The 24,453-nt window shown below is 40.1% G+C and overlaps 1 protein-coding gene across 2 annotated transcripts in view; it reads left to right on the plus strand.

The window, feature by feature from the left end:
- The first annotated feature begins 1,007 nt into the window (after positions 1-1,007).
- The window catches only part of C20H16orf87 (chromosome 20 C16orf87 homolog), a 31,762-nt gene continuing 8,316 nt past the window's right edge, over positions 1,008-24,453 (plus strand). For both annotated transcript variants that reach the window (XM_030925512.1, XM_030925513.1), the window contains exons 1-2: positions 1,008-1,368; positions 8,151-8,247. In XM_030925512.1, the coding sequence (XP_030781372.1) occupies positions 1,303-1,368; positions 8,151-8,247 (163 nt within the window). In that variant the 5' untranslated portion in view covers positions 1,008-1,302. The remainder of the gene's footprint in view (positions 1,369-8,150; positions 8,248-24,453) is intronic.

Here is a 24,453-nt window from a genome sequence, read left to right on the forward strand (position 1 = left end):
CATAAGCTCAAGCGATCCTCCCACCTTAGCCTCTCTACTAGCTAGGACTCCAGGCATGGGCCACCATGCTCAGCTAAATTTTTAAAATCTTTTACTTTTTGTAGAGATGGGGAGCTCACTATGTTGCCCAGGGTGGTCTCGAACTCCTGGGCTTAAGTGATCTGCCCGCCTGGGTTTCCCAAAGTGCTGGGATTACAGGCGTGAGCCATTGCGCCCAGCCTCGAATAATTTAATTTTAATGTTAATTTAATAAGTATCAATCACCGACAGATTGGAAAAAGAAAAACAACTGATCCCTCATCTTGATAGTGAGTAGCACTGGTTTACACAGCTAGGCTGCTCCTAGAAGGCTGACACTGCATTTTATTCAAATTTTCCTGACAGTGGGACTTAGGCAATTCACTCTGCTGCTAGGTCCAATGCTCTCATAAAATGTCTATCATAATTCCTCAACCATTAGCCTTGGTAACATCTACTGAAGTTTTTTTGTTTGCCTTTTTTTTTTTTTTGAGACGGAGTCTTGCTTTGTCGCCCAGGCTGGAATGCAGTGGCGCGATCTCGGCTCACTGCAAGCTCCGCCTCCCGGGTTCACGCCATTCTTCAGTCTCAGCCTCCCGAGGAGCTGGGACTACAGGCGCCCGCCACCACGCCCGGCTAATTTTTTGTATTTTTAGTAGAGACAGGGTTTCACCGTGTTAGCCAGGATGGTCTCGATCTCCTGACCTCGTGATCCGCCCGCCTTGGCCTCCCAAAGTGCTAGGATTACAGGCATGAGCCACCGCGCCCAGCCTACTTAAGTTTATTAAATGCCAGGATCCACGCTACGCCCTTCACCATTCATTCCCCAGCCTTCGCTCCCACGTTCTCCTTCCACGGGGAGGGGGCGTGCCCAGCACTACGGCCCGTCCTACCTGTGCATTCGTTGGTCGAGCTCGACGCCCGTTACTGCCGAGTCCCGCCCAGGCCTTGCCCCCTTGTAGTCGGCCAGGCCGAGAGGAGGCGTGGTCACTGCTGCGCCGGGGCGGTCCGGGAGGTCTCCTCTTCTCCAGTGATACTCTGGGCGAGCTCGCGGGTGGGTCGCGAGTCGTAGTGGGAGCACGTGTCGCGGTCCCCAGGAGCCGCCGGCCGACGCCCCGCCCCGCCCCCTTGGCGCGCAGGTTCCGCGCGAGCTCGCGCACGCGCGCGCGCACCCACCAGAGGCTTGGTGAGGCTCGCGGAGACTGGGCGGGCGGAGGCCGGGCCGCCGAAGTGCGAGGGGAGGAGCCCGAGCCGTCGCTGCCGCCGCCGCTGAGGGTGAGGAGCATGTCTGCAACTCGAGCCAAGAAAGTGAAGATGGCCACCAAGTCATGCCCCGAGTGCGACCAACAGGTGGGTGCCGGGGGCCGGGCGCGCGGGCGGGCGGCAGTGGCTTGGCGGCCGTTGTCTGTGGAGGGGGACCTCGCCGGGCTCCTGGTGGCGGAGCGGTGGGCAGGTCCTTGGGCCCGGCCGCGGCGGCGGCGGCGGGGGTCCGGGGCCGGTCGGGCTGCACCGAGGGGTTTCCCGGGAAAAGCCCGGGGCCGTGGCCAGCCAGTATCCGCCTGGCGGCGGCCAGACAGCCGAGCCCCTCCTGCTGTGTCCCGGCGGCGGGGGGAACACGCCTGTGGTGGGCTCATTGGGCGGCTGTCTGGCGCCCCAGACTCTTCTCGCCGGCGGCGGTGACAGCGGTGGGAGCCTGCGGGCCGCAGCCCCAGCGAGAGTGCGCCGTGCGCCCGCTTCCCAGGCCAGGCCCTGTCTCCGAGAGCCCCTCCTGCGGCCCGGGCGGCTTTGTTCCCGGTTCCGACGGGTGCTGGGCTCCCCCAAAACGGCGCCTCAGCGACCGGGGCGGGCGCCTGAGTGGGACAAAGCGGACCGCGTGTAATGATTTTGAGTTTCGGCGAATTTGGAGATTTTTTTTTCCCCTCCTCATGTATTTATTATATTTTTGCTGTACAATCGCGAATCCTGCTTTTACGTTGTTTTTAATGGTTCATGATTGAATAAGGCTCCCGTTTAAGCCCTTCCTCCTTTTTGGGCGCTCGTTACTTCCCCACCCCTCGCAGTATCCACTGTTACAAATTTGGCCTGTCTGCTTCTAGATCTATATCTCTGTCTCTCTGTCTCTCTGTCTCTCTCTCTCTCCCTCCTTCTCTCTCTATCTGGTTTCTTGAATTTGAAACGATTCCTTTCTACATTGAGTTCATGGTGTAATAGTTGTAATTTAAAACATCTCATTTCAGTGTTCGCTGTGTTGAAGCGTGTCTCAATTCTTTACTGGAATAATGGACATTCCTTTAAGCCTTAACATCGAATGAGTTAAAACTCCTTCAATTAAAAGCATTCGTAAGGCCCTCATTTGTTAACAGCATGTAGATCTGGGTGTGTTTTTTCCTTTTCCACTGAGTGAATTTTTTCAAAATGACTACCTTTCTCGCCTCCCCTCCCCCCCCGTCTTTTTAAATTTTTTTTTTAATCAAGAGTAATTTGAAATGGCTGGAGACTTTTTAATAAGCTGATTTTAGTGCATTTTTCAAGGATAATTCTTGTAGGTTTTTCAAATCTTGTAACAGAAAACATGTTACATGTTTTATTAAGTATCCTTTATGGGCTGTAGTACAAACGCTCATCAGAAAAAGGTTGTACAAGAAATACAGTGTAGGAGCTATGCCAGTATGCAGTATAAAAACAGTTTAGTCATGTTTTCCAAAGAGTTACTTTCATTCTTACTACTAAACTAAATTTGTTAAATTTTGACAAAACTGGTCTTTGCGATGTGACTCTTTGCGGGATATTATTTCAGTGTTTAAATCATTTCCAATTATTCCAGTTAATTGTGTAGAAGTGTAAGATTTACATGGGGTATGCGTTATGCATTCCAGTTTCTGTAAGGCACAAGTATTTGCAAATCCTGACTTTGTTCTAATTGGCATAAAGCAACCTTTTGGGAAAAATAGTTTTTTATGACTATTTTTATATAAAAGAGCAAAGGATACTAAACTTATAGGAGTTTCTGAAAAACTGTTCAACAAAACAGGATCAGTGTTTTATTTGGAAAGATCACATTCATTTTATTATACACCCCCTCCCCCATATTTATTCTTTCGTATAAAATCAGCTTTCCCAGCTTTGGCTGTAATAACAAAATACCATAGACTGGGTAGCTTAAACAACAGAAATTTATTTTCTCACAGTTCTGGAGGCTGGAAGTCCAAGATAATGGTGCAAGCATGGTTATGTTCTGGTGAGGGCTCTCTTCTTGGCTTGCAGAGGGCTGTCTTCTTGGTGGCCTCACATGGCGGAGAGAGGGTCAAGCTCTCTCCCTTTTCATAAAAGGTCTCTAATCACACCCTCATAAAAGGCCCCACCCTCATGACTTAATTTAAATCTAATTGTCTCTCAAAGGCCCCATCTCCAAATATCATCACATTGGGGTTAAGGCTTCAATATATGAATTTGGGTATGTGGGGGGCGCATAATTCTGCCCATAGCAAGCTAGTACATAATTTAATGAGTTGGTTTGTTTTGTCCTTTATTCCAAATACTTAAGTGACTATAACGTGTATAAGGACTAATTAAAACTTTTGGTGATATGAACCTGACGTGAAGAAATAATGGATTAATTTTAGCTTTCTAATTTAAAAGTACTGGCTTCTTTTAGTTACAAACCAGAATATGATTATAATCTAGAAAGCCATTTTCTAAACATTAGATTACTGCTATGATTCTAAGTTGCCTAAAAAACATTAAATTAGAATTTAGTTTATAAACATAAATGTAAAATCTTTAAATTTGAGATTTCCCAGTTGATTAGTTTTACTTGTGTGTGTGTGTGTATGTGTGTGTGTGTAGGTTTGAAAGACTGGTACAGAGATCAGCAAACAAGAAAAAGCTAGATTTTTAGCTCCTTTGTAACATCTCCTTTGCAGGCTTCTGTTGAACATATCATTCTAAAACATATTAAACCACAGTACTTTTCATTTTCAAGGGGTTTCATATCCATCAGTCATTCAAAATTACTGAGCCATTTTGTGTGCAGTGGTGCTCAAGATTCTTGTCAGTTTTCTGGTATCTTTTGTGTATGCTTCTGTTTTTGTCTTTTTTAAAAAAATAGAGCAGCATTTTTTTAATGTAAAGGAAATTTTATGTGATGGATAGCAAATATGTCTGGTATAAGTTCCTTTGGTTCTCTCAGTAATAAAGAATCTAAATGAGTTATCTGTAATGTAATTATTTTAGAGCTTTTAAAAAATCAGTTAAACGGTGTGCGCAGTGGCTCACGCCTGTAATCCCAATACTTTGGGAGGCAGAGGCTAGTGGATCACGAGGTCAGGAGTTCCAGACCATCTTGGCTAACATGGTGAAACCCCGTCTCTACTAAAAAATTAGCTGGGCGTGGTGGCATGCACCTGTAGTCCCAGCTACTGGGGAGGCTGAGGCAGGAGAATCGCTTGAACCTGGGAGGCAGAGGTTGCAGTGAGCCAAGATCGCACCACCGTACTCCAGCCTGGGCAACAGAGACTCCATCTCAAAAAAAAAAAAAAAGGTGAAAAATCAGTGAAACACTATAGGACCAGATTTTTTTTTTTTTTTTTTTTTTTTTTTTTTTTTTTTTTTTTTTGCAGATTTAAAAAGTCCAGGCCGGGCCGGGCACGGTGGCTCAAGCCTGTAATCCCAGCACTTTGGGAGGCCGAGACGGGTGGATCACGAGGTCAGGAGATCGAGACCATCCTGGCTAACACGGTGAAACCCCGTCTCTACTAAAAAATACAAAAAACTAGCCGGGCGAGGTGGCGGGCGCCTGTAGTCCCAGCTACTCGGGAGGCTGAGGCAGGAGAATGGCGTGAACCTGGGAGGCGGAGCTTGCAGTGAGCTGAGATCTGGCCACTGCACTCCAGCCTGGGAGACAGAGCGAGACTCCGTCTCAAAAAAAAAAAAGAAAATCCAGGCCGGGCACGGTGGCTCACACCTGTAATCCCAACACTTTGGAAGGCCGAGATGGGTGGATCACCTGAGGTCAGGAGTTTGAGACCAGCCTGGCCAACATGGTGAAAACCTGTCTCTACTAAAAATACAAAAATCAGCCGGGCATGGTGGCAGGCACCTGTAAACTTCGTCTCAAAATAAATAAATAAATAAATAAAAATAAATGAAAAATCTGTTTTACTTGTAAAACATACAAACAACCTAAATCTTTCTTTCAAAAAGTGAATTAATACCCAGTAAACTAGCAGTAAACAATACTTTGAATATTTTCTTTCCTTTTAAAATCCTGAAAGTATAACATCAGAATTTCATTACTGTTATGTTTAGTATTATCAACTGAAATGTAAAGAAACTTTAGTGTGTTTGTTTAAAATCTAAATTATACTATAATGAATGAAACGAGGTTAATATTACTGAAGTTGTCCAACCTATTTGATAATTCTTTTTACAGGATCTAGGGTGGTGATGGTGGTAGTGGTGTGTTTGTTTATTTGTTTTTCCAGGGCAGAGGTTGTGGGGAAGGAACTTTTTACTTTAAACAGGATGATAGAATGAATTAACTCAGGCACATGAAGGTTTACTGAGCATAAAACACTTTCATTTGTGGATGAAAATCAACCTATCAGTTGAGTTAGTGTTTGTGCATTCTGGGTCCCAAAGCCAAATGTACATTTCTCATCTAACTGCAACACTTAATTCTGGATATGGATTGATATGATGTTCTTTTGTATAAGACTGAAACCCAAATTCAAATTTATTGAGTTTCAGTAGCTGGAAGAAAATGCTTGCTGATTAGGAAAGGAGCTGTTGAGTAAGAACATGCATTTGTGTATTTTGGATAGCATTAATTTAAAACAATTTACGTTACTGTGGATGCCCTTAATAATACGTTTAGGTATAAATGAAATGAGTCAGTGCCTTTGAGCTTGGTTTATATGAAGATATGAAATTTGAAAAAATGGCAGACATCTATTTTAGACAGATTTTACACTATTTAAAAAATGTAACTTTTTTTGGTTGTGATTTGAAGGGATCTCATCACATTTTTAACAAAGCAAGCTGTTAGACAAATCTGGAGTTTGATTATTTTTATTGATTTCTGTGCTATTTTTCTTAAATACAAACTGGAGATCCTTTGTTCAATGTTTTTATACAAAGAAAAGGAATTCTTCTGCCAAAATTTCAATTTAGCTCAATTAGATCAAGTATTTAGATTCTGTAAGATGAGGCATTCTGTACATACATAGATAAAAAGTTTCAGCAGCACAATTGCCAAATGGGGGAATTTATCTTACAAAGAAAATTGAAATTTTCTTACTATAATTATTCTGTAAATACTTTTTCGTCAAGATTAGTTTCAGACTTTTGGTGAACATGTCTTGATTCCAAGGATTGTTAATTTTGATATGGGTGAAATGATTATGGGGAAAACTAAAAAAATTTTTTCAATGATTTTCAGTAGCACTTGGCTTAAAAAACAGTTACAAGTTTGGAGTAGAGAAAGAAAATTTATGTATTTTGCAGATTTGGAAGCAGAAGCTTGAAGATCTTAAATATCTTGTCCAGAGTCATTCCTGGAACTAAGATAGAAGATTCTGGATCTAAATTCCTACTTTCTCCTATATTCTCTTTTTTATGTTGGTATACTTTTGCCTCTCAAACTGGTTGTTGTTAGAAAGAATAAGACCTAATATTTGATAGTACAACAGGGGGATTATAGTCAATAATAATTTTTTTTTTGAGACAGAGTCTTGCTTATGTTGCCCAGGCTGGAGTGCAATAGTGCGATCTTGGCTTACTGCAACCAACCTCTGCCTCCCGGGTTCAAGTGATTCTCCTGCCTCAGCCTCCCAAGTAGTTGGGATTATAGGCGTGCGCCATGATGCCCGGCTAATTTGGTATTTTTTTTTTTTAGGAGGGACAGAGTTTCACCATGTTGGTCAGGCTGGTCTCAAACTCCTGACCTCAAGTGATCCGCCTGCCTTGGCCTCCCAACAGGTGTGAGCCACTACGCCCAGTCCTATAGTCAGTAATAATTTTAATTGTACATTTAAAAATAACTTAAAAAGTGTAGATTGTTTGTAACACAAAGGATGAATGTGTGATTCATGATGTGATTGTTATGCACTGCATGTCTGTGTTAGTGTACCCCATAAACATGTACACCTACTATCTACCCACAACAATTTAAGAAAAAACTGGTTGCTGTAAACTATTCTTTATTCTTTTTTGTCAGTAGTAGTTGATATGTTCTCCTCTCATGTTAGAATCCTGAGTTATTTTCACTTCTTCCCACTTTTTCACCAGTCATCAGTTTGGGCCTTTGTCTGTTTTTCTTGCCTTTGAAACTCTGGCAGATCTACCTTTTTCCATTTCCATTCTTACTGTTCCACTTGGTCCTTCATAATCTTTTACCAGGGTTACTTTAATGACTTCCTGCCCACTCACGCTTTTCAAATTTGTTCTATACCATAAAATGCTGTCAAACTTAACATTTTAGGAAATGCTTCCTTTTTTTCCCACATACTTCCCCTTGCTCTGACCCTATTACAGTTTTCTATCGGTCACTCACATCAGTGCATATTTAATATGCATTTATTTTTTATGGTGTTGGTATGGTCCTCATGGTTTTGTTAAGCAGTAGAAGAATATGAATATCAGGCCGGGCATGGTGGCTCACTCCTGTAATCCTAGCACTTTGGGAGGCTGAGGCGGGCAGATCATGAGGTGAGGAGTTCGAGACCAACCTGGCCAATATGGTAAAACCTCGTCTCTACTAAAAATATAAAAATTAGCTGGGCATGGTGGCGGGCACCTGTAGTCCCAGCTATTTGGGAGGCTGAGGCAGAAGAATCACTTGAACCCAGGAGGCAGAGGTTGCAGTGAGCCTAGATCACGCCACTGCACTCCAGCCTGGGTGACAGAGTGAGACTCCGTCGAAAAAAACAAAAAAAGAAAAAAAAAAAAAAGAGAATGTGAATATTTGATATGATACTCATCTCAGATAATTTGTTGTAAGGAGTTGGGGTTTAAATAAATACGTGATTCCTACTTCAAGTAATTTATCATTCATTTGAGGAGACCACATAGACACTGAGAAATTTAACAATAGAAAAATAGTAATAATATATATTTTTCTTTTTTTCCTACAGGTTCCTGTTGCATGTAAATCATGTCCCTGTGGTTACATATTTATTAGCAGAAAACTTTTAAATGCAAAACACTCAGAGAAATCACCACCTTCTACAGGTAATCATGAGTTTAATACCTTTTAGCTTTTTGATGTAGAAATACAAAGTTAATTTTTGTGAATTTACTATTTACATTTTTTTGTTGAAGTTAAAAGTTTAAATCTATTAAAGTGTCTTTGACTTTTATTAACTATTGGAATTAGTTTATGACATTGGTTTCATGTGCATTGCATTTAAATGTTAAGTCCCTTACAACCTGATAACGCTTGTAACAAATTTTTTATTTTTGAAGTTGGAGAACCATTGACGGGTTTTAGCAAGTGACCTGATCTGATATAAAAACTTAAAAAAAAATAGTTTTAGTAATAATTGACATTGAGTAAATTGGATGTATTTGAAGCGCACAGTTTGATAAGTTTTGACATATGTATATACCAGTTAATCACCACAATCAATATTATGAACATTCATCAGTTTCATAAGTGTTCTAGTTCCCCTTGTAATCCCTCCTTCCTGCTACCTCCACTCTAGGTAACTACAGATCTTCCTTCTGTTACTGTTCATATAAATGGAATCATACAGTATGTACTCTTTTTTGCCTGGTTTCTTTCACTGAGTATAATTATTTAGGATTCACCCATGTTGTATGTACCAATAAGAGTTCATTCTTTTTTATTGCTTAGTAGGAGTCTTCGTATGGAGATTTGTTTGTCCATTTTCCTGTTGATGGACATTTGAGTTTTTTCTCTTACAATGCTGGTAAAATTTGCAGCAACTTTAAAGTTTTGCTTTTTTTTTTAAACTAGTGACCGTTGAAAAATATAACTTGGTTTTGGTATGAAAAACGTTTCTAGACATGTTGGCCATATTTTACAGTTCCCTGACTGAGGATATCCAAAAAATGATTTTGTTTGAACTTGTTGCTTTTCCATTAAAGTAGACAAATTGGATTTGTTCAATAGACATATTTATTAATTTTAAAAGATACAATTTTGTTACTTATGGCTAAAAGCAGACCTTCATACAGTGGTGACCTCGAAATAAGAGTAGGTTGATTACAAATACGTACTGAACACCTGCTGTATGCTAGACACTGTTCCAAGCCTTGGGCACAAAGCATTGAATTCTACTGTTAAGGCAGATTTGCTGCTGTCATGGAGCTTATATTCTTGTGGGTGGGAGATAGACAGTGAACAAATATACAGAGAAAATGTAACCTTGTGATAAATGCTTTATAGTCCTATCAAGTGACTGGAAGGCTACTTTTGATTGGGTGGTTAGAGAAGGTCCCTCTGAGGAGGTGACATTTAAATGGAGTCTCAGTGGATAGAAGGGGCTAGCCATGATAAGGTCAGGGAGAAGAGTGTTCCTGACAGATGGCAATAGCAAGTGCAAAAGTTCTAAGGTTGGACAAAATTTTGTATATTTTAGGAACAAAAAGACCATTGTGATTGTAGTGTAGACAGTATAATTAGAAGAGTGGAAGATGAGTTCAGAGGGCTAGGCAGAGGCTAGATTATTTAGGGCTTTGTAAACCAGAGTAAGAAATTTGGATTTTGTTTGTAAACTGTGAGGAGAAACTGTCCCTGAGACGGGGTGGGATGAAGTGAGGAGAAGATGGCATCCTCTGATTTGAGTTTTAGAAAGATCATTCCAGCTGCTGTGTAGAGAACAGTTTGTAGGGGTACAAATATGGAAGTGGATTATTGCAGTAGGTTAACTAAGGATACTGAATTAGAGTGATTATAGTAGCAGATGATTCAAGAATAATTTTTATTTATGTCTGAGAGGTTTATTTATCTTAGGTCTATATAGAAGTGGCAGGAAACTTGTTTAGTTCCATTTCTGTCACTGTTTCAGTTCTCTTCTAATCATGAAAATGAACATAATTCATTGGTTCTTTTTTTTTTTTTTTTTTTTTTTGAGGCGGAGTCTCGCTCTGTCGCCCGGACTGGAGTGCAGTGGCCAGATCTCAGCTCACTGCAAGCTCCGCCTCCCGGGTTTACGCCATTCTCCTGCCTCAGCCTCCCCAGTAGCTGGGACTACAGGCGCCCGCCACCTCGCCCGGCTAGTTTTTGTATTTTGAGTAGAGACGGGGTTTCACCGTGTTAGCCAGGATGGTCTCGATCTCCTGACCTCGTGATCCGCCCGTCTCGGCCTCCCAAAGTGCTGGGATTACAGGCTTGAGCCACCGCGCCCGGCCAATTCATTGGTTCTTAAAGGCAGTTGCTGGGTTGGCTGTATAGGATTGATCCAGAAGAGCTTGTTAAAAATGCTTTTCTGGATCTTACTTTGTGAGAGTTTGGTTTAGATAAAGGAACTCTGAAATGATGATTCACTCAGTAGCTATTTTAGGGTGGCATGTCAGCTCAGTGCTGAGTTTCTAAAAATGAGTAAGACATGGTCCTTGTTCTTAGGGAGACAAAGTGCTTATTTTTTTTTATTCAAGTATTTTTGAGCTCATTTTATGTACCAGTGATTCAGATGAGAAATGAGTTAAGAAACTCAACAAAGGCCGGGCGCGGTGGCTCAAGCCTGTAATCCCAGCACTTTGGGAGGCCGAGACGGGCGGATCAGGAGGTCAGGAGATCGAGACCATCCTGACTAACGCGGTGAAATCCCGTCTCTACTAAAAAAAAAAACACAAAAAACTAGCCGGGCGAGGTGGCAGGCGCCTGTAGTCCCAGCTACTCGGGAGGCTGAGGCAGCAGGAGAATGGCGTAAACCCGGTAGGCGGAGCTTGCAGTGACCTGAGATCCGGCCACTGCACTCCAGCCTGGGCGACAGAGCGAGACTCCGTCTCAAAAAAAAAAAAAAAAAAGAAACTCAGCAAAGATAAAAGAAGGAACAGGGCCAGGCATGGTGGCTTATGCCTGTAATTCCAGCATTTTGGGAGGCAGATGCAGTAGGATCACGTCAGCCTGGGAAGTTGAGGCTGCAGTGAACTGTGATCGTACTGCTGTATTCTAGCCTGGGTGACAGAGGGAGACCTTGTGTAAAACAAAATAAATAAAAGAAGGAACAGATGATACAAGTGTTAATGAGTTGTTAAGTTTAACCAGTTAAACCACAGGGAAGAATTTAGAAGATTCCCAGATCTCTGACTTGGATTGCTAGTTAGAAGAGAATATAAGAGGGAAAACAGGCTGTGGGGGAAAGATGAAGAATTTAATTTTGGGTATAGAAACATCATCCATGTAGATTTTTTTTTTTTTTTTTCAGCTGGACATATAGTCTGCAGCCTTAGCTGCAGATAAAACTTTTGAGCAATCAGTGACTAGATGGTAGTTGTCATCATGGAAAATGGATGAGCTGGCACTGCAGAGTTTGTAAGTTAGGAAGAGGAAGGCGTTCAGGGACTAAACTTTGACAAACACCAATTTTACAGACAGGTCAGATCAACTGAGAAGAAATGTCAGCCGTAGGAGAAAAACCAACAGCACAGTGTTATATAAGTCGTGGCAATGAGTGAGTTTTAAGAAGCAATTCACTATTATTTTATATTTGGAGTTTCCTGAGATTTCCTTGTTTAATAAGAGTGGTCTTTTGACTTTGAAGTGAAGATGAAACATTGAAGCCCAGAAATCCCTGCAGGAGGAAGAATCGGCAGCAAAACCAAACCAGAAAGGAAGGAGAAACGTCAAGGATTGGCTGTGCCATAGAAACCACAGGAGGAAAAGATTTTAGGCAGAGGATTAGGAGTATTCAAAGCCTCAAAAACGGTTTGGTAGAGTACAGACATGGGGGTCAGAAAACCTGGCTTCAGATTCAAATTCTGTCCCTTTCTAAGCAACTTAGTTAACCTCCGTGAGCAACTGTTGTTTGTTTATAAGATAGATTTATAGAACCAGTGTTAGAGGATTGAAGTGCGTATGAAAATGTCTAACATTTGCAAAGCATGTTAAGTTTTAGGTACTCAGTAATACTCGTTTTTACAATTAAATTTCTTAGAAATAAGATTTGCCTTGGATAATCCCATAGTATGTAGGGCATTGAGAAGAGTTTAAGGTCACTACAATTTATCAAGTGCTTAGTGTTGTTAGTGAGATCTAGAACATTTCAGTTTTAAAGAAAGTAGTAGAGAATTAATAGAAGAAATGAAAGTGTACACTATATATCTGAAAGATAACCAACTTTACTAATTATTATCAGGGAAATGCAGTTGAAACGAAATGCCATTATTTTTGCCCACAGCTCACGTAAGTGTAAAGAATTTCTAAGTACTTTCATGAGTATGGCAAAATGGATAGTCTCATACTATTGGTGTGAACAAAAATTTGTACAGCCTTTTTGGAGACCAGTCTTACCAGTAATTGTTAAAAGGTTTAAATACACATAGCCTAGAATGCAGAGCCTAGAATCAGTAGGTAGGTAGCCTAGAGAGCCTAATTGTTTATATACACAATTAAGCATTTACTAGGATTTTCAAGGCAACACTTTATAATAGCAGAAGGTTGTTAGTAAGCCAGATGTAATCAATAGGGGAATGGTTAAATTAAGTAACTAAATTATCTTTTAGTTAGTAGTATGTGCTAGTTTGAAAGAATGATACAGATTTTATGTACTGAAACGGAAAGATCTCTAAAACATTGTTAATTTAAGAAAAAACTGCAAAACAGTACTTGAAGTATGAGCTTGTTTGTTTTTAAAACCCCACAAAATGATTTCTACATGTAGTATTAATAAGGAAATACATAAATGGATAGATAGGTAATTATATAACAAGTACAGAGTCAAGGAAGACTTGTTTGCATAAGTAGACATCTTTTTTAAAAAAGGGACTACAATTAAAGCTCATTGATTTTAAAAATAAAGCTATAAAAGATATTTTTAAAATTTCACTAGGTTGAAAGCTCTTATTTAATTATTGTACACAGTTTGTGATGTGCAGGAAGAAAAGAATCTGTTAGGCTGACTAGATTTAGCTAGATATGAATTGTTTAAAACTCATGTTTTTCATAAATACTAATCAATTATACCTTCATAACATTCATAGAAATAGGGAGGTGGTAGAGTAAAACTATATAGAACTTAATGTAGCTGAAAATACGTATATATAAGCAAAATCTATTATAGGAATTAATGAATCTTTTTTTTTTTTTTTTTTTTTTTTTGAGCGAGAGCTCTTGTTGCCCAGGCTGGAGTGCAGTGGTGCGATATCTGCTCACTACAACCTCTGCCTCCTGGGTTCAAGCCGCTCTCTTGCTTCAGCCTCCCAAGTAGCTAGGATTACAGGCATTTGTCACCACGCCCGGCTAATTATGTACTTTTAGTAGAAGCGGGGTTTCTCCATGTTGGTCAGGCTGTTCTCAAACTCCCAACCTCAGGTGATCCGTCCTCTTCGGCTTTCCAAAGTGTTGGGATTACAGGCGTGAGCCACTGCACCAGGTGGAATTAATGAATTTTTTAAAATTTAAAATTAATTTTGGTGAGAGAGATGCGTGTTAGCAGTAACACCGTGTTAAGAAATGCTCAGCTGGGTGCGGTGGCTCACGCCTGTAATCCCAGCACTTTGGGAGGCCGAGGCGGGTGGATCACCTGAGGTCAGGAGTTTGAGACCAGCCTGGCCAACATGGTGAAACCCTGTCTCTACTAAAAGTACAAAAATTAGCTGGGCGTGGTAGTGTGCACCTGTAATCGCAAATACTCAGGAGGCTGAGGCAGGAGAGTCGCTTGAACCAGGGAGGCAGAGGTTACATTGAGCCAAGATCATACCATTGCACTCCAGCCTGAGCAACAAGAGTGAAACTCCACCTCAAAAAAAAAAAAAAGAAAGAAAGAAATGCTCAGGCTGGGCACAAGGTCTCACACCTGTAATCCCAGTGCTTTGGGAGGCCGAGGCGAGCAGATTCCTTTGAGCTCAAGAGTTCGAGACCAGGCTGAGCAACATGGCGAAACCCTGTCTCTAAAAAAGAAAAATACAAAATATGAGCCAGGCGTGGTGATGTTAACTCTGGAGGGTGTCCAGGTTCTTGGTGTCTTGAACAAAGAACTGGACAAAACACACAAAGCAAGGAAGGATTGAACGGATTTAATTGAAAATGAAAGTACAGCGTGGGAGTGGGCTTGGAGCATAGGGTCTCAAAGGCCCTGTTACAGAGTTTTTGTGAGTTTAAATACCCTCTATTTGGGGCACACCCTATGTAAAAGGAGAGCATGAAGTAAGGTTACAAAGTCATTTACTTGGCCTACCCCCTATAGAGAGGAGGAAGTAAAGTTACAGAGTCATTTACTTGGCCTATGCCCTATGAAGAGGATGTTTCCTGTTATAGCCGAAGTGTGAGATCGCCTTACGTTCCCTGCCTCCAGACCCTATTTTTTTTGCCTCAATGGTGTGTGCCTGTTGTCTCAGCTACTTGGGAGGCTGAGGTGGGAGGATTGCTTGAGCCTGGGAAGCAGAGGTTGTAGTGAGCGGTGATCTCGCTGCTGCACTCCAGCCTGAGTGACAGAGTGAGACTCTATCTCAAATTAAAAAAGAAGAAAATTTTAATTATAAAAACTATAGAAGAAAATAAATTTCTAAATGAGACATTAGTTCATAAAATTTAGAATTTAAAATTTAATAAAATTAAAAATTTAGAGTCCCTGTAAAGGAAAGAAAAAATAGTTGAGACAGTAGGAAATTATAATTGCTTATTAGAATTTTAACTGTGTAATTTTCAATGAGTAAAAGGTTTAGGGTAAGCATAGTCAAGTAAATAACCTTCTCATTTTTTTACTGGGAGAAAGAAAAAAGGGAAAAATACCTAAACTTAGTTTTCAAATTATTCTTTAATATAAGTTAATAGGCTAAGGCTGATAAGCAAAGAAGTTTATAAATGACAAGTTCACTTTTAGTTAAGGGAAAAAAATGGAGAAATGATTATCACCTGTACCTTTTATAAATCCAAAGTGATTGAGTATTAATTCAGTGGTATAAGTGGTGCTCAACTCTGAATTGACTGTGGAGGTTTGGTTTTGTTATTCAGAAAGTATTGTTCTTTACTTGCTGGCTGGGCGCGGTGACTCATGCCTGTAATCCCAGCACTTTGAGAGGCTGAGGCAGATGGATCCCTTGAGGTCAGGAGTTCAAGACCAACCTGGCCAATGTGGTGAAAACCCATCTCTACTAAAAATACAAAAATTAAAAAAAAAAAAAATGCAAGCCTCGTTCCTTACTTGCTAATTGCATAAAAGTGCTGTACGTTCCTATATGGAACATGGCTTTTATGTAGTTGATTTTTGTGGGTTTTTTTTTTTTGCCTTTTGATGAAAAAAATGCATACCTTTGCCTCTGAGCCTGTACTTTTAGGTTCTTAATCATACAGTCTATGATATCTATATTCATCTTCAAAACACTTTTCATAGAGTTCTTTGACTTCTAATTAAGACTGATTGTTTTTAGGTCTGCTGTACAGCTATTATACTAGGATTTCTTTCCATTGTTCTCCCAGGATAATCCTTTTCTTTTCTTTTCTCTTCTCTTCTCTTCTCTTCTCTTCTCTTCTCTTCTCTTCTCTTCTCTTCTCTTTTCTTTTCTTTTCTTTCTTCTTTATTCTTTCTTTTTGAGACAGAGTCTTGCTCTGTCACCCAGGCTGAAGTGCAGTGGCCTGATCTCGGCTCACTGCAACCTCCACCTCCTGGGTTCAAATGATCCTCCTGCCTCAGCCTCCCTAGTAGTTGGGATTACAGGCATGTGCCACCATGCCCGGCTAATTTTTTTATTTGTATAGAGACGGGGTTTCTCCATGTTGGCCAGGCTGGTCTTGAACTTGTGACCTCAGGTGGATCTGCCCACCTCGGCCTCCTAAAGTGCTGGAATTACAGGGGTGAGCCACCGCGCCTGGTACTACTCTTTCTTATATACTGTGTGTTTGTTCCTTTTAACCCATGTGTTTTTACTTTTGGAACAAATTTCCCAGAAATTGTTTTATTCCTGGAAAAACTTTTCCAGAAAAGACATAATGGTACATTTCTTATCTTATATTGTGGAGAGTGCCTTTGTTTTGCATTCACACTTTAGTTTTGTTCTCATTCTTCCTTGGGATTCAGTGGGTCCTTTCCATCTGAAAGCTCAGCTCTTCAACTCAAGTCGGTTTTTATCCATTATTGCTTTTCCCCCCATTTCCTTTCCTTTTCATTCTGGCATGCCTATAGGATCATGTTAGGATTGTGTTGTACACTGTATTGGAAATTGACACTGTATTGGAAGGAGGATAAAGATAGGCAGTACAAGGGTAGTGGCTCAATGATTTCATCAAAGACTTAGTCTCTTTACTTTCTTCCAGCTTAAGAAGATGTGGCTTACCCTCATTGTTCTGAGGTAGTTCTTATTGCTCCTCTAAGCATCCTATACACATTTCAAGAAGGAAGAAGAGGGAAGAGCAGAGAAACAAAGGGGCATGCCAGCTATGCTTCTTCCCTAGAAAAAATCTTTCTGGAAACCTTACCCAGTTTCACTTACCTGTCATTGGCTAGAGCTAGATGCCACCTCACCTGCAGGGAGAGTCTTGAGAATGTATACCGATTTTAGGCATATTGCCCTCTTTAACAGAACAAGATTCTGTTCTTAATGAAGATGGGGAGAAGGAATAATGGGTAGATAATTAGCAGTTCTGTCATAGGGATATCTATTAGGTTTCTTGGATCTTTCCTTCATTTTTCTTTACTTTCTGTCACATTCTCTTTTTGTCTTTTTGCTTTATTCCAGGACATTTTGTTGATTTTCTTTTCTACATCTATAATTTTGTCATAAAGCATGTCCACCATTTAGCTTATTAGCACCTAAACTTTCGCAGGGTATCTTGTTTTCTAATTTCTTCTTTTTCATAGAATTTTGAAAATAGTTTTATTGTGGTAAAATATAACAAAATATACTATTTTAACCATTTATAAATGTACAGTTTAGTGGCATTAAGTACATTCATATTGTATTCTTAACCATCACTACCATCCAGTTCCAGAACTTGTTTTTCCAAACTGAAACTCTGTACCCATTAAACAATGACTGCCATTTCCTTCTCCCCCATGCCCCAGGCAACCACCATTCTACTTTCTCTGTCTGTGACTTTCACTGCTCTAGGCACCTCATGTAAATGGAATCATACAGTATTTGTCCTTTTGGGTCTGGCTTATTTTACTTAACACAGTGTCCTCAAGGTTTCTATCCATGTTGTAACATGCATGAGAATTTCCTTTTTAAGGTTAAATAATATTGCATTTTATGTCATATTTTGTTTATTCATGTATTAATCAGTGGACACGTGGATTGGTTTAACCTTTTTGCTATTGTAAATAATGCTGCATGGTATACAAATATCTGTCCTGATCTCTGCTTTCATTTCTTTTGAGTATATGCCCAGAGGAATTGTTGGATCATATGTTGATTCTATTTTAATTTTTTGAGGACTGACTTTACTGTTTTCCATAGCAGCTCCATTTTACATTTCTACCAGCAGTGTACAAATGTTCCAGTTTCTCTACATCCTCACCAACACTTATTTTCTGGTTTTGTTTTGCTTTGCTTTTTATAATAATCTGATGAGTATGAAGTGGTATCTTGCTGTGGTTTTGATTTGCGTTTTCTTATTCACGTGATATTGAACATCTTTGCATGTGCTTAGTGGCCATTTATATATCATCTTTGGAGAAATACCTATTCAAGTCCTTTGCCCATTCTTGAATTGGGGATTTTTTTGTTGTTGTTGACTTGTAAGTTCTTTATATTATTCTGAATAGTAATCTCTTATCTTGTAATAATTTGCATATATTTTCTCCCATTCCATGTGTTGCCTTTTCATTCTGTTGATAGTGTCCTTTGATACACAGAAGTTTAATTTTGATGAAATCCATTTTGTCTGTTTTTTTTTTTTTTTTTCTTTCATTGCTTTTGCTTTCGCTTTTGGTATCATATCCAAGAAATTATTGCCAAAATCCAATGTCATGAAGCTTTTCCAAGATTTTAAAAGCAATTTTATGGTTTTAATGGATCAAAAATATTTGATCCATTTTTGTGTATGGAGTAAGATAAGGGTCTAACTTCATTTTTTGGCTAATGTGAATTATGCTACATTGTGTAGATACTCAGTTTTCCTGTTACAATTTGTGGAAGGTACTGTACTTTACCTTGAATTGTCTCAGACTCCTATTGAAAATCCTTTGACTGTATGTATGTGTTTATATCTGAGCTTTATTTTTATTCCTTTATGTCAGTACCATACTGTTTTGATTATAGCTTTGTAGTAAGTTTTGAAATCAAGAAGTGTGGGACCTTTAACTTTGAATTTTTTCAAGATTGTTTTGGCTATTTGGAAATCCTTGGGATTCCATGTGAATTTTAGGATGGGTTTTTCTGTTTCTGCAAAAATAATTTTATTCTTAATGATAATCTCCTTTCAGATCTCTCAAGGTATGCATTAGAATGTTTTTTTGTTGTTGTTGTTGTTGAACTATCTTTGTTCTTCCTGTTTTATTTTGGCTCTTCTCTCGACTTTTATTTTCTTCTTATAGCTAGTAATGTTTAATTGGCTGTTGGTTTGATACAAATGAAGGACTTGGTTTATCAGTCTAGATAAGTTTAATGAATATCCTACACTGTTTTAAACGTCTGTCTTGACAACAGAGCTCTTCAGTGTATAACTGGGAGTTTAGTGGCAGGAGGTGAGCAGGCAATACACTGGTGAATTCCCTTATTGCCAAAATAAGGCAGGCTTCATTCTGGGGTGGAATGTGAAATCTCTTACAATATTTCATTCCTGTGAGGAGCTGGCCTTTTCCTATGTTATGGAGGTTTGAAGTTCTCTTGCACATTGCTCTGTTCATAAGAGCTTCCTTATGTCAGTTGCTCTGTATACATAGACCCAACTGTACTGCAGTAGTCTCTAGTTATTTTGATGATCACCTGGTGGCCTGCTCTCCCTTACTGTACTTTTTGTCCTGCCCTGGGATTATCCTTGAGAATCCTCCTTTGGGAGGAACAGCTCTCCCTTCTATAGCAGCTATCACTTACTCCTATTTTTGAATTGTAGTTTATTTTATTGTTGTTTCTTACCAGAACCATCAGGTTGCCAGTTTGCTGAAATTCTGTAATTTTGGGTCATTAATAGTACCTTTTTCTTGTTTCCAGCACCACAGATATATTTTCCTTTTTCTCCTTCCCCTTTTCCCATGTTTCTTCTCATTCAATGGGATTTTGAGAAGGCGGTGAGGTAAATGTGTGTCCTATCCGATTTTATTTATTCAACAGTCTGTGTAAATAATGTTCTAGGTTCTGCAAATAAGGTAGGCAAAGGATTCCTAACTTTCATAAAGCCTGTATTTTGAGCTTTAGGAGACGTATTGAGCATATAAGTAAATAAATAACAGATTATAGCTGTAGTAGATTACCGGAAGTGACTTGGGCTGGGAGAATCAGAGCAAGTGACCTGTATATGGATATCTGAAAGAAAAAAAAAAAAAGCTTATCTCATGAAGAGCCTTGGGAAGAGAGCTCTAGGCAGAAGGATTAGCATATACATAGACTCAGTGGAGGAAGGAGCTCGTTTTATTAAAAGAAAGGCACATCTGGAGTGTAGTAAGCAAAGTGGTGAGCGTGAGCATCATGAGACTGGAGAAAGAGGCAAATGCCAGATCTGTTGGGGACTTGTCTTTGGTAAGGAATTTTTACTTTAAATATGGAAAAAAGCTAATGAAAGGCTTTAGAAGGGAAGCTATGCAGTTTGATTTTTTTTTTTTTAAGATAATGTTGACTGATATGTAGATAATAGGTTTGGCTGGGATGTTGCCCATGGAGGTGGAGAGAAATGAAGAGATTATGGGTATACTTTGCAAGGAGTACCTGTGGGCCTTTGCGATGGTACAGGAAGCAAGATGAGTCACAAATTACTACAAGTTATTTGACTTGTACAACCAGGTGATGCTTTTTACTAACATGATGAAAGTAGGAGGAGTAACAGATTTGGGAGAGGGCAAATCAAGAGTTATTTTTTGATTCAATTTGAAATGCCTTTGAGACGTTCAAGTGAATTTGTCAGGTAGGCAATCTAGAGTTTAGGGAAGAAATCAAGCAGAAGGTGAAAACTTTGTAGCCATTGTAACAATAGTATTTAATGCTGTGGGTTTATGAGATGATCTAGGCAAAGTCTAAGTAAGAGAAGAGGCCTCCGGACAGAATCCTGGGGCTTTGACATTAGATTGGGAAAGCACCTGGGGGAAGGGCACACAGCAAAGGCAATTAGGAGGAGTGGCTGGTGAGATGAGGAAACTAGGGGAGCCTGAGAATCAAGCGAAATAATTTCAAGGAAAGTAGTAGTCATCTTTGTTGAAGTTTTGAGAGATGGTGTAAGATGGTAAGTGAGGTGTCTATTAAGATTTGATAACAGGTTTTTTTTTAATTATTATACTTTAAGTTTTAGGGTACATGTGCACAACGTGCAGGTTTGTTACATATGTATACATGTGCCATGTTGGTGTGCTGCACCCATTAACTCGTCATTTACATTAGGTATATCTCCTAATGCTATCCCTCCCCCTCCCCCCACCCCACGACAGGCCCCGGTGTGTGATGTTCCCCTTCCTGTGTCCAAGTGTTCTCACTGTTCAATTCCCACCTATGAGTGAGAACATGCGGTGTTTGATTTTTTGTCCTTGCGATAGTTTGCTGAGAATGATGGTTTCCAGCTTCATCCATGTCCCTACAAAGGACATGAACTCATCCTTTTTTATGGCTGCATAGTATTCCATGGTGTATATGTGCCACATTTTCTTAATCCAGTCTATCATTGATGGATATTTGGGTTGGTTCCAAATCTTTGTTATTGTGAATAGTGCCGCTTAAACATACATGTGCATGTGTTCTTTTGTTGTTTTTGACAATCAGTTTCATTGGGATAGGAACTATACTGGAATAGATTTGATGAGTGAATGGGAGATGAGAAACTGAAGGCAGAAAGTACAGGCACCTCATTTGAGAAGTTTGGCTGTGAAGAAGTTTGCAGAGATGACTGGGTTGCTGGGGGAACAAACCTAAATTCACTGTTAGACTTTAATAGGCATACTATGGGCCGGGCGCCGTGGCTCAAGCCTGTAATCCCAGCACTTTGGGAGGCCGAGACGGGCGGATCACGAGGTCAGGAGATCGAGACCACCCTGGCTAACACGGTGAAACCCCGTCTCTACTCAAAATACAAAAAAACTAGCCGGGCGAGATGGCGGCGCCTGTAGTCCCAGCTACTCGGGAGGCTGAGGCAGGAGAATGGCATGAACCCGGGAGGCGGAGCTTGCAGTGAGCTGAGATCTGGCCACTGCACTCCAGCCTGGGTGACAGAGCGAGACTCTGTCTCAAAAAAAAAAAAAAAAAAAAAAAAAAATAGGCATACTATGTAAAGCTTTATCTATCACTATTTCTCTTAACCTTTATGTTTTTGAGAAATTCTAAGCATATGCAAAAGTAGAAAATGACCAACCCTGCCCCATCCACAATCCTGTCTACCTCTTCCCTTGCATCATTTTGAAGCAAATCCCATATAATTTCAGTTATAAACATTTCATTATGTTTCCAAAAGATGAACATTAAAAAATGTAAGCACAATGCCATTATAACATAAAAAATTAATAATTCCTTGTTATTAAATATCCAACTTGTATGCACATTTTCACTTTTCTCATAAATTACCTTAGAGTTTTAAAAACAGATTTTAGGCCAGGCGCGGTGGCTCAACCCTGTAATCCCAGCACTTTGGGAGGCCGAGACGGGCGGATCACGAGGTCAGGAGATCGAGACCATCCTGGCTAACACAGTGAAACCCCGTCTCTACTAAAAATACAAAAACTAGCCGGGCGAGGTGGCGGGCGCCTGTAGTCCCAGCTACTCGGGAGGCTGAGGCAGGAGAATGGCGTAAACCCGGGAGGCGGAGCTTGCAGTGAGCTGAGATCCGGCCACTGCACTCCAGCCCGGGCGACAGAGCGAGACTCCGCCTCAAAAAAAAAAAAAAAAAAAAAAAAAAAACAGATTTTAAATAAGGTCCACAAATTGCATATGGGTGCTATCTTATTTATTTATTTATTTATTTAGGCAGAGCCTCGCTCTGTCACCCAGGATGGAGTGCAGTGGCACAATTTCAGCTCACTGCAGCCTCCTCCTCCTGGGTTCAAGCAGTTCTCATGTCTTGGCCTCCTGAGTAGCTGGGACTACAGGTGCACACCACCATGCCTGGCTAATTTGTGTATTTTTAGTAGAGACAGGGTTTCATCATGTTGGCTAGGCTGGTCTTGAACTCCTGACCTCAGGTGATCCACACCCTTCGGCCTCCCAAGATGCTGGGATTACAGGCATGTGCCACCACGCCCCGTCATTTGTGTAAGAACAGGGGGTCACTTTGTCACCCAGGCTGAGACAGGGTCTTGCTGTGTGGCCCAGGCTGGTCTCAAACTACTGACCTCTAACAGTCCTCTTGCCTCGGCCTCCCAAATGCCTAAAGTGCTTTTGGAGTACAGGCATGAGCTACTGAGCCTGGCTAGATGATTTTTTTTTTAACCCTCTTATTATCTACTATTTTCTCTTTTTTTCCTTGCAAGTTAGATGTTGAAGAAATGGCATCACCTGTTCATTTGTGTGAGCTGTTTGTATCCCCATGGTGTCAGTTAACATATTCCTTGAATAACTTCTCTTTTTCCTATTAGTTGTAAGTTAGATCTAAAGGCTGGAGAGATTGGAATTTTTTTTTTTTTTTTTTTTTTACAAGACTACTTAATAGGTAGTGATGTGTACCTCTATCTGGAGGTGCTTAAAGTCTGCTTCTCTTTCTTTTTTTTTTTTTTTTTTTTGAGATGGAGTTCATTTTTGTTGCTCAGGCTGGAATACAATGGCACAATCTCAGCTCACTGCAACCTCTGCCTCCTAGGTTCTAGCAATTCTCCTGTCTCAGCCTCCCAAGTAGCTGGGATTACAGACATGTGCCACCACACCCAGCTAATTTTGTATTTTTAGTAGAGACGGGGTTTCGCCATGTTGGTCAGGCTGGTCTCCAACTCCTGACCTCAGGTGATCCACCCACCTCGGCCACCCAAAGTGCTAGGATTACGGGCGTGAGCCACCGTGCCTGGCCTGCTTCTCTCTCTTTTAGTGATGTTAGTACCTGCTGATGTTTAGTGCTTAGAACCTTTAGTTCATTGCAGGTTGAAAAGTGTTGATATTCTGATTCTGTCATTCCTTCTTCGTTTATTAGCTTTAACATGAGAAACCTCTCCATCTGCCCTTTGGTTACCCTGTGAGTAGCACAGTTTAAATAGAAAAAGCAGAAGAAATGCTTTGTTCTTTCCCTCTATTTAAGTTTTCAAAGTAATGAGTTGCTTCTTTAGTATCTTCGTATGGTGGCCAAGTAGTTTTTGTTTTTAATGTTAATATATTCATATGCTTGATATATTTCAGTCTATTAACAGTTATTATTTTTGTTGATACTCAAATTGTCCTATAATAGTAGGAACCTCTTCATGTTAGCCCGAGTCTTAACAACACCCTGCTTGTCTTTAATAACTTTCTTGCAGTCTGGGATAATTAAATGTTCTTGTATTATCTGGTATATGTCTAATTTGAAACTTCAGATTAATTCTCCAAGGATATGTTATTTGGAGATAATATTACTATTTTACTTTTCATTTTTTTACAGCAGTTTATTTAGCATACTTATTTTATAGTCTTTCACATTATTCCCTTTAGTTTTTTGGATATGAAGTTTTCTGTTTGTTTTGCCCCTTTACCACTGTGATTTTTGGCATTTGCGGAATTCTCTTTCTTGCTTTTGATTGCAGGTATGTGTTAAAGCAGGGTATCATATATATTTTTTTCTTTAAGTTTATTGTTTGTCTTATCCAACATTTTGATTTGTTTAGAGTGGGAGGAGTGGCTTCTTGCATTAATTAAATCACCATATTTGGTAAAGTTTCCCTATTGCTATTCTATTTATGGAGCAACATGCTCTTATATCAGAAATTACCTTATCTGTGGCTAAAGTGAAAACTACTCACTTGCCTAGGGTTTTTATATTTGTTATGGATGCTTTCTGTTTGATTTTTATTGTAACCTTAATATATTGTCTCTAAGATCAGTTTTACTTTTGCATATGTCACATATTTTAATCTTTAATTCAGGTAGAGGGCAAAAAGGTATGGAATTTTTTTTTTCTTTTCTTAATATTTCACTACTTTTAGCCTGTAAACAGGAAGAAAAAGGCAGACAGGTTGCTGTGGAATTGTGTGAACTTGTAGAGGCTGAAATTTAAGCTGCCAA

This window comes from Rhinopithecus roxellana, chromosome 20 (genome assembly GCF_007565055.1).
Source record: "Rhinopithecus roxellana isolate Shanxi Qingling chromosome 20, ASM756505v1, whole genome shotgun sequence".
Classification (NCBI taxonomy): Eukaryota; Metazoa; Chordata; class Mammalia; order Primates; family Cercopithecidae; genus Rhinopithecus; species Rhinopithecus roxellana.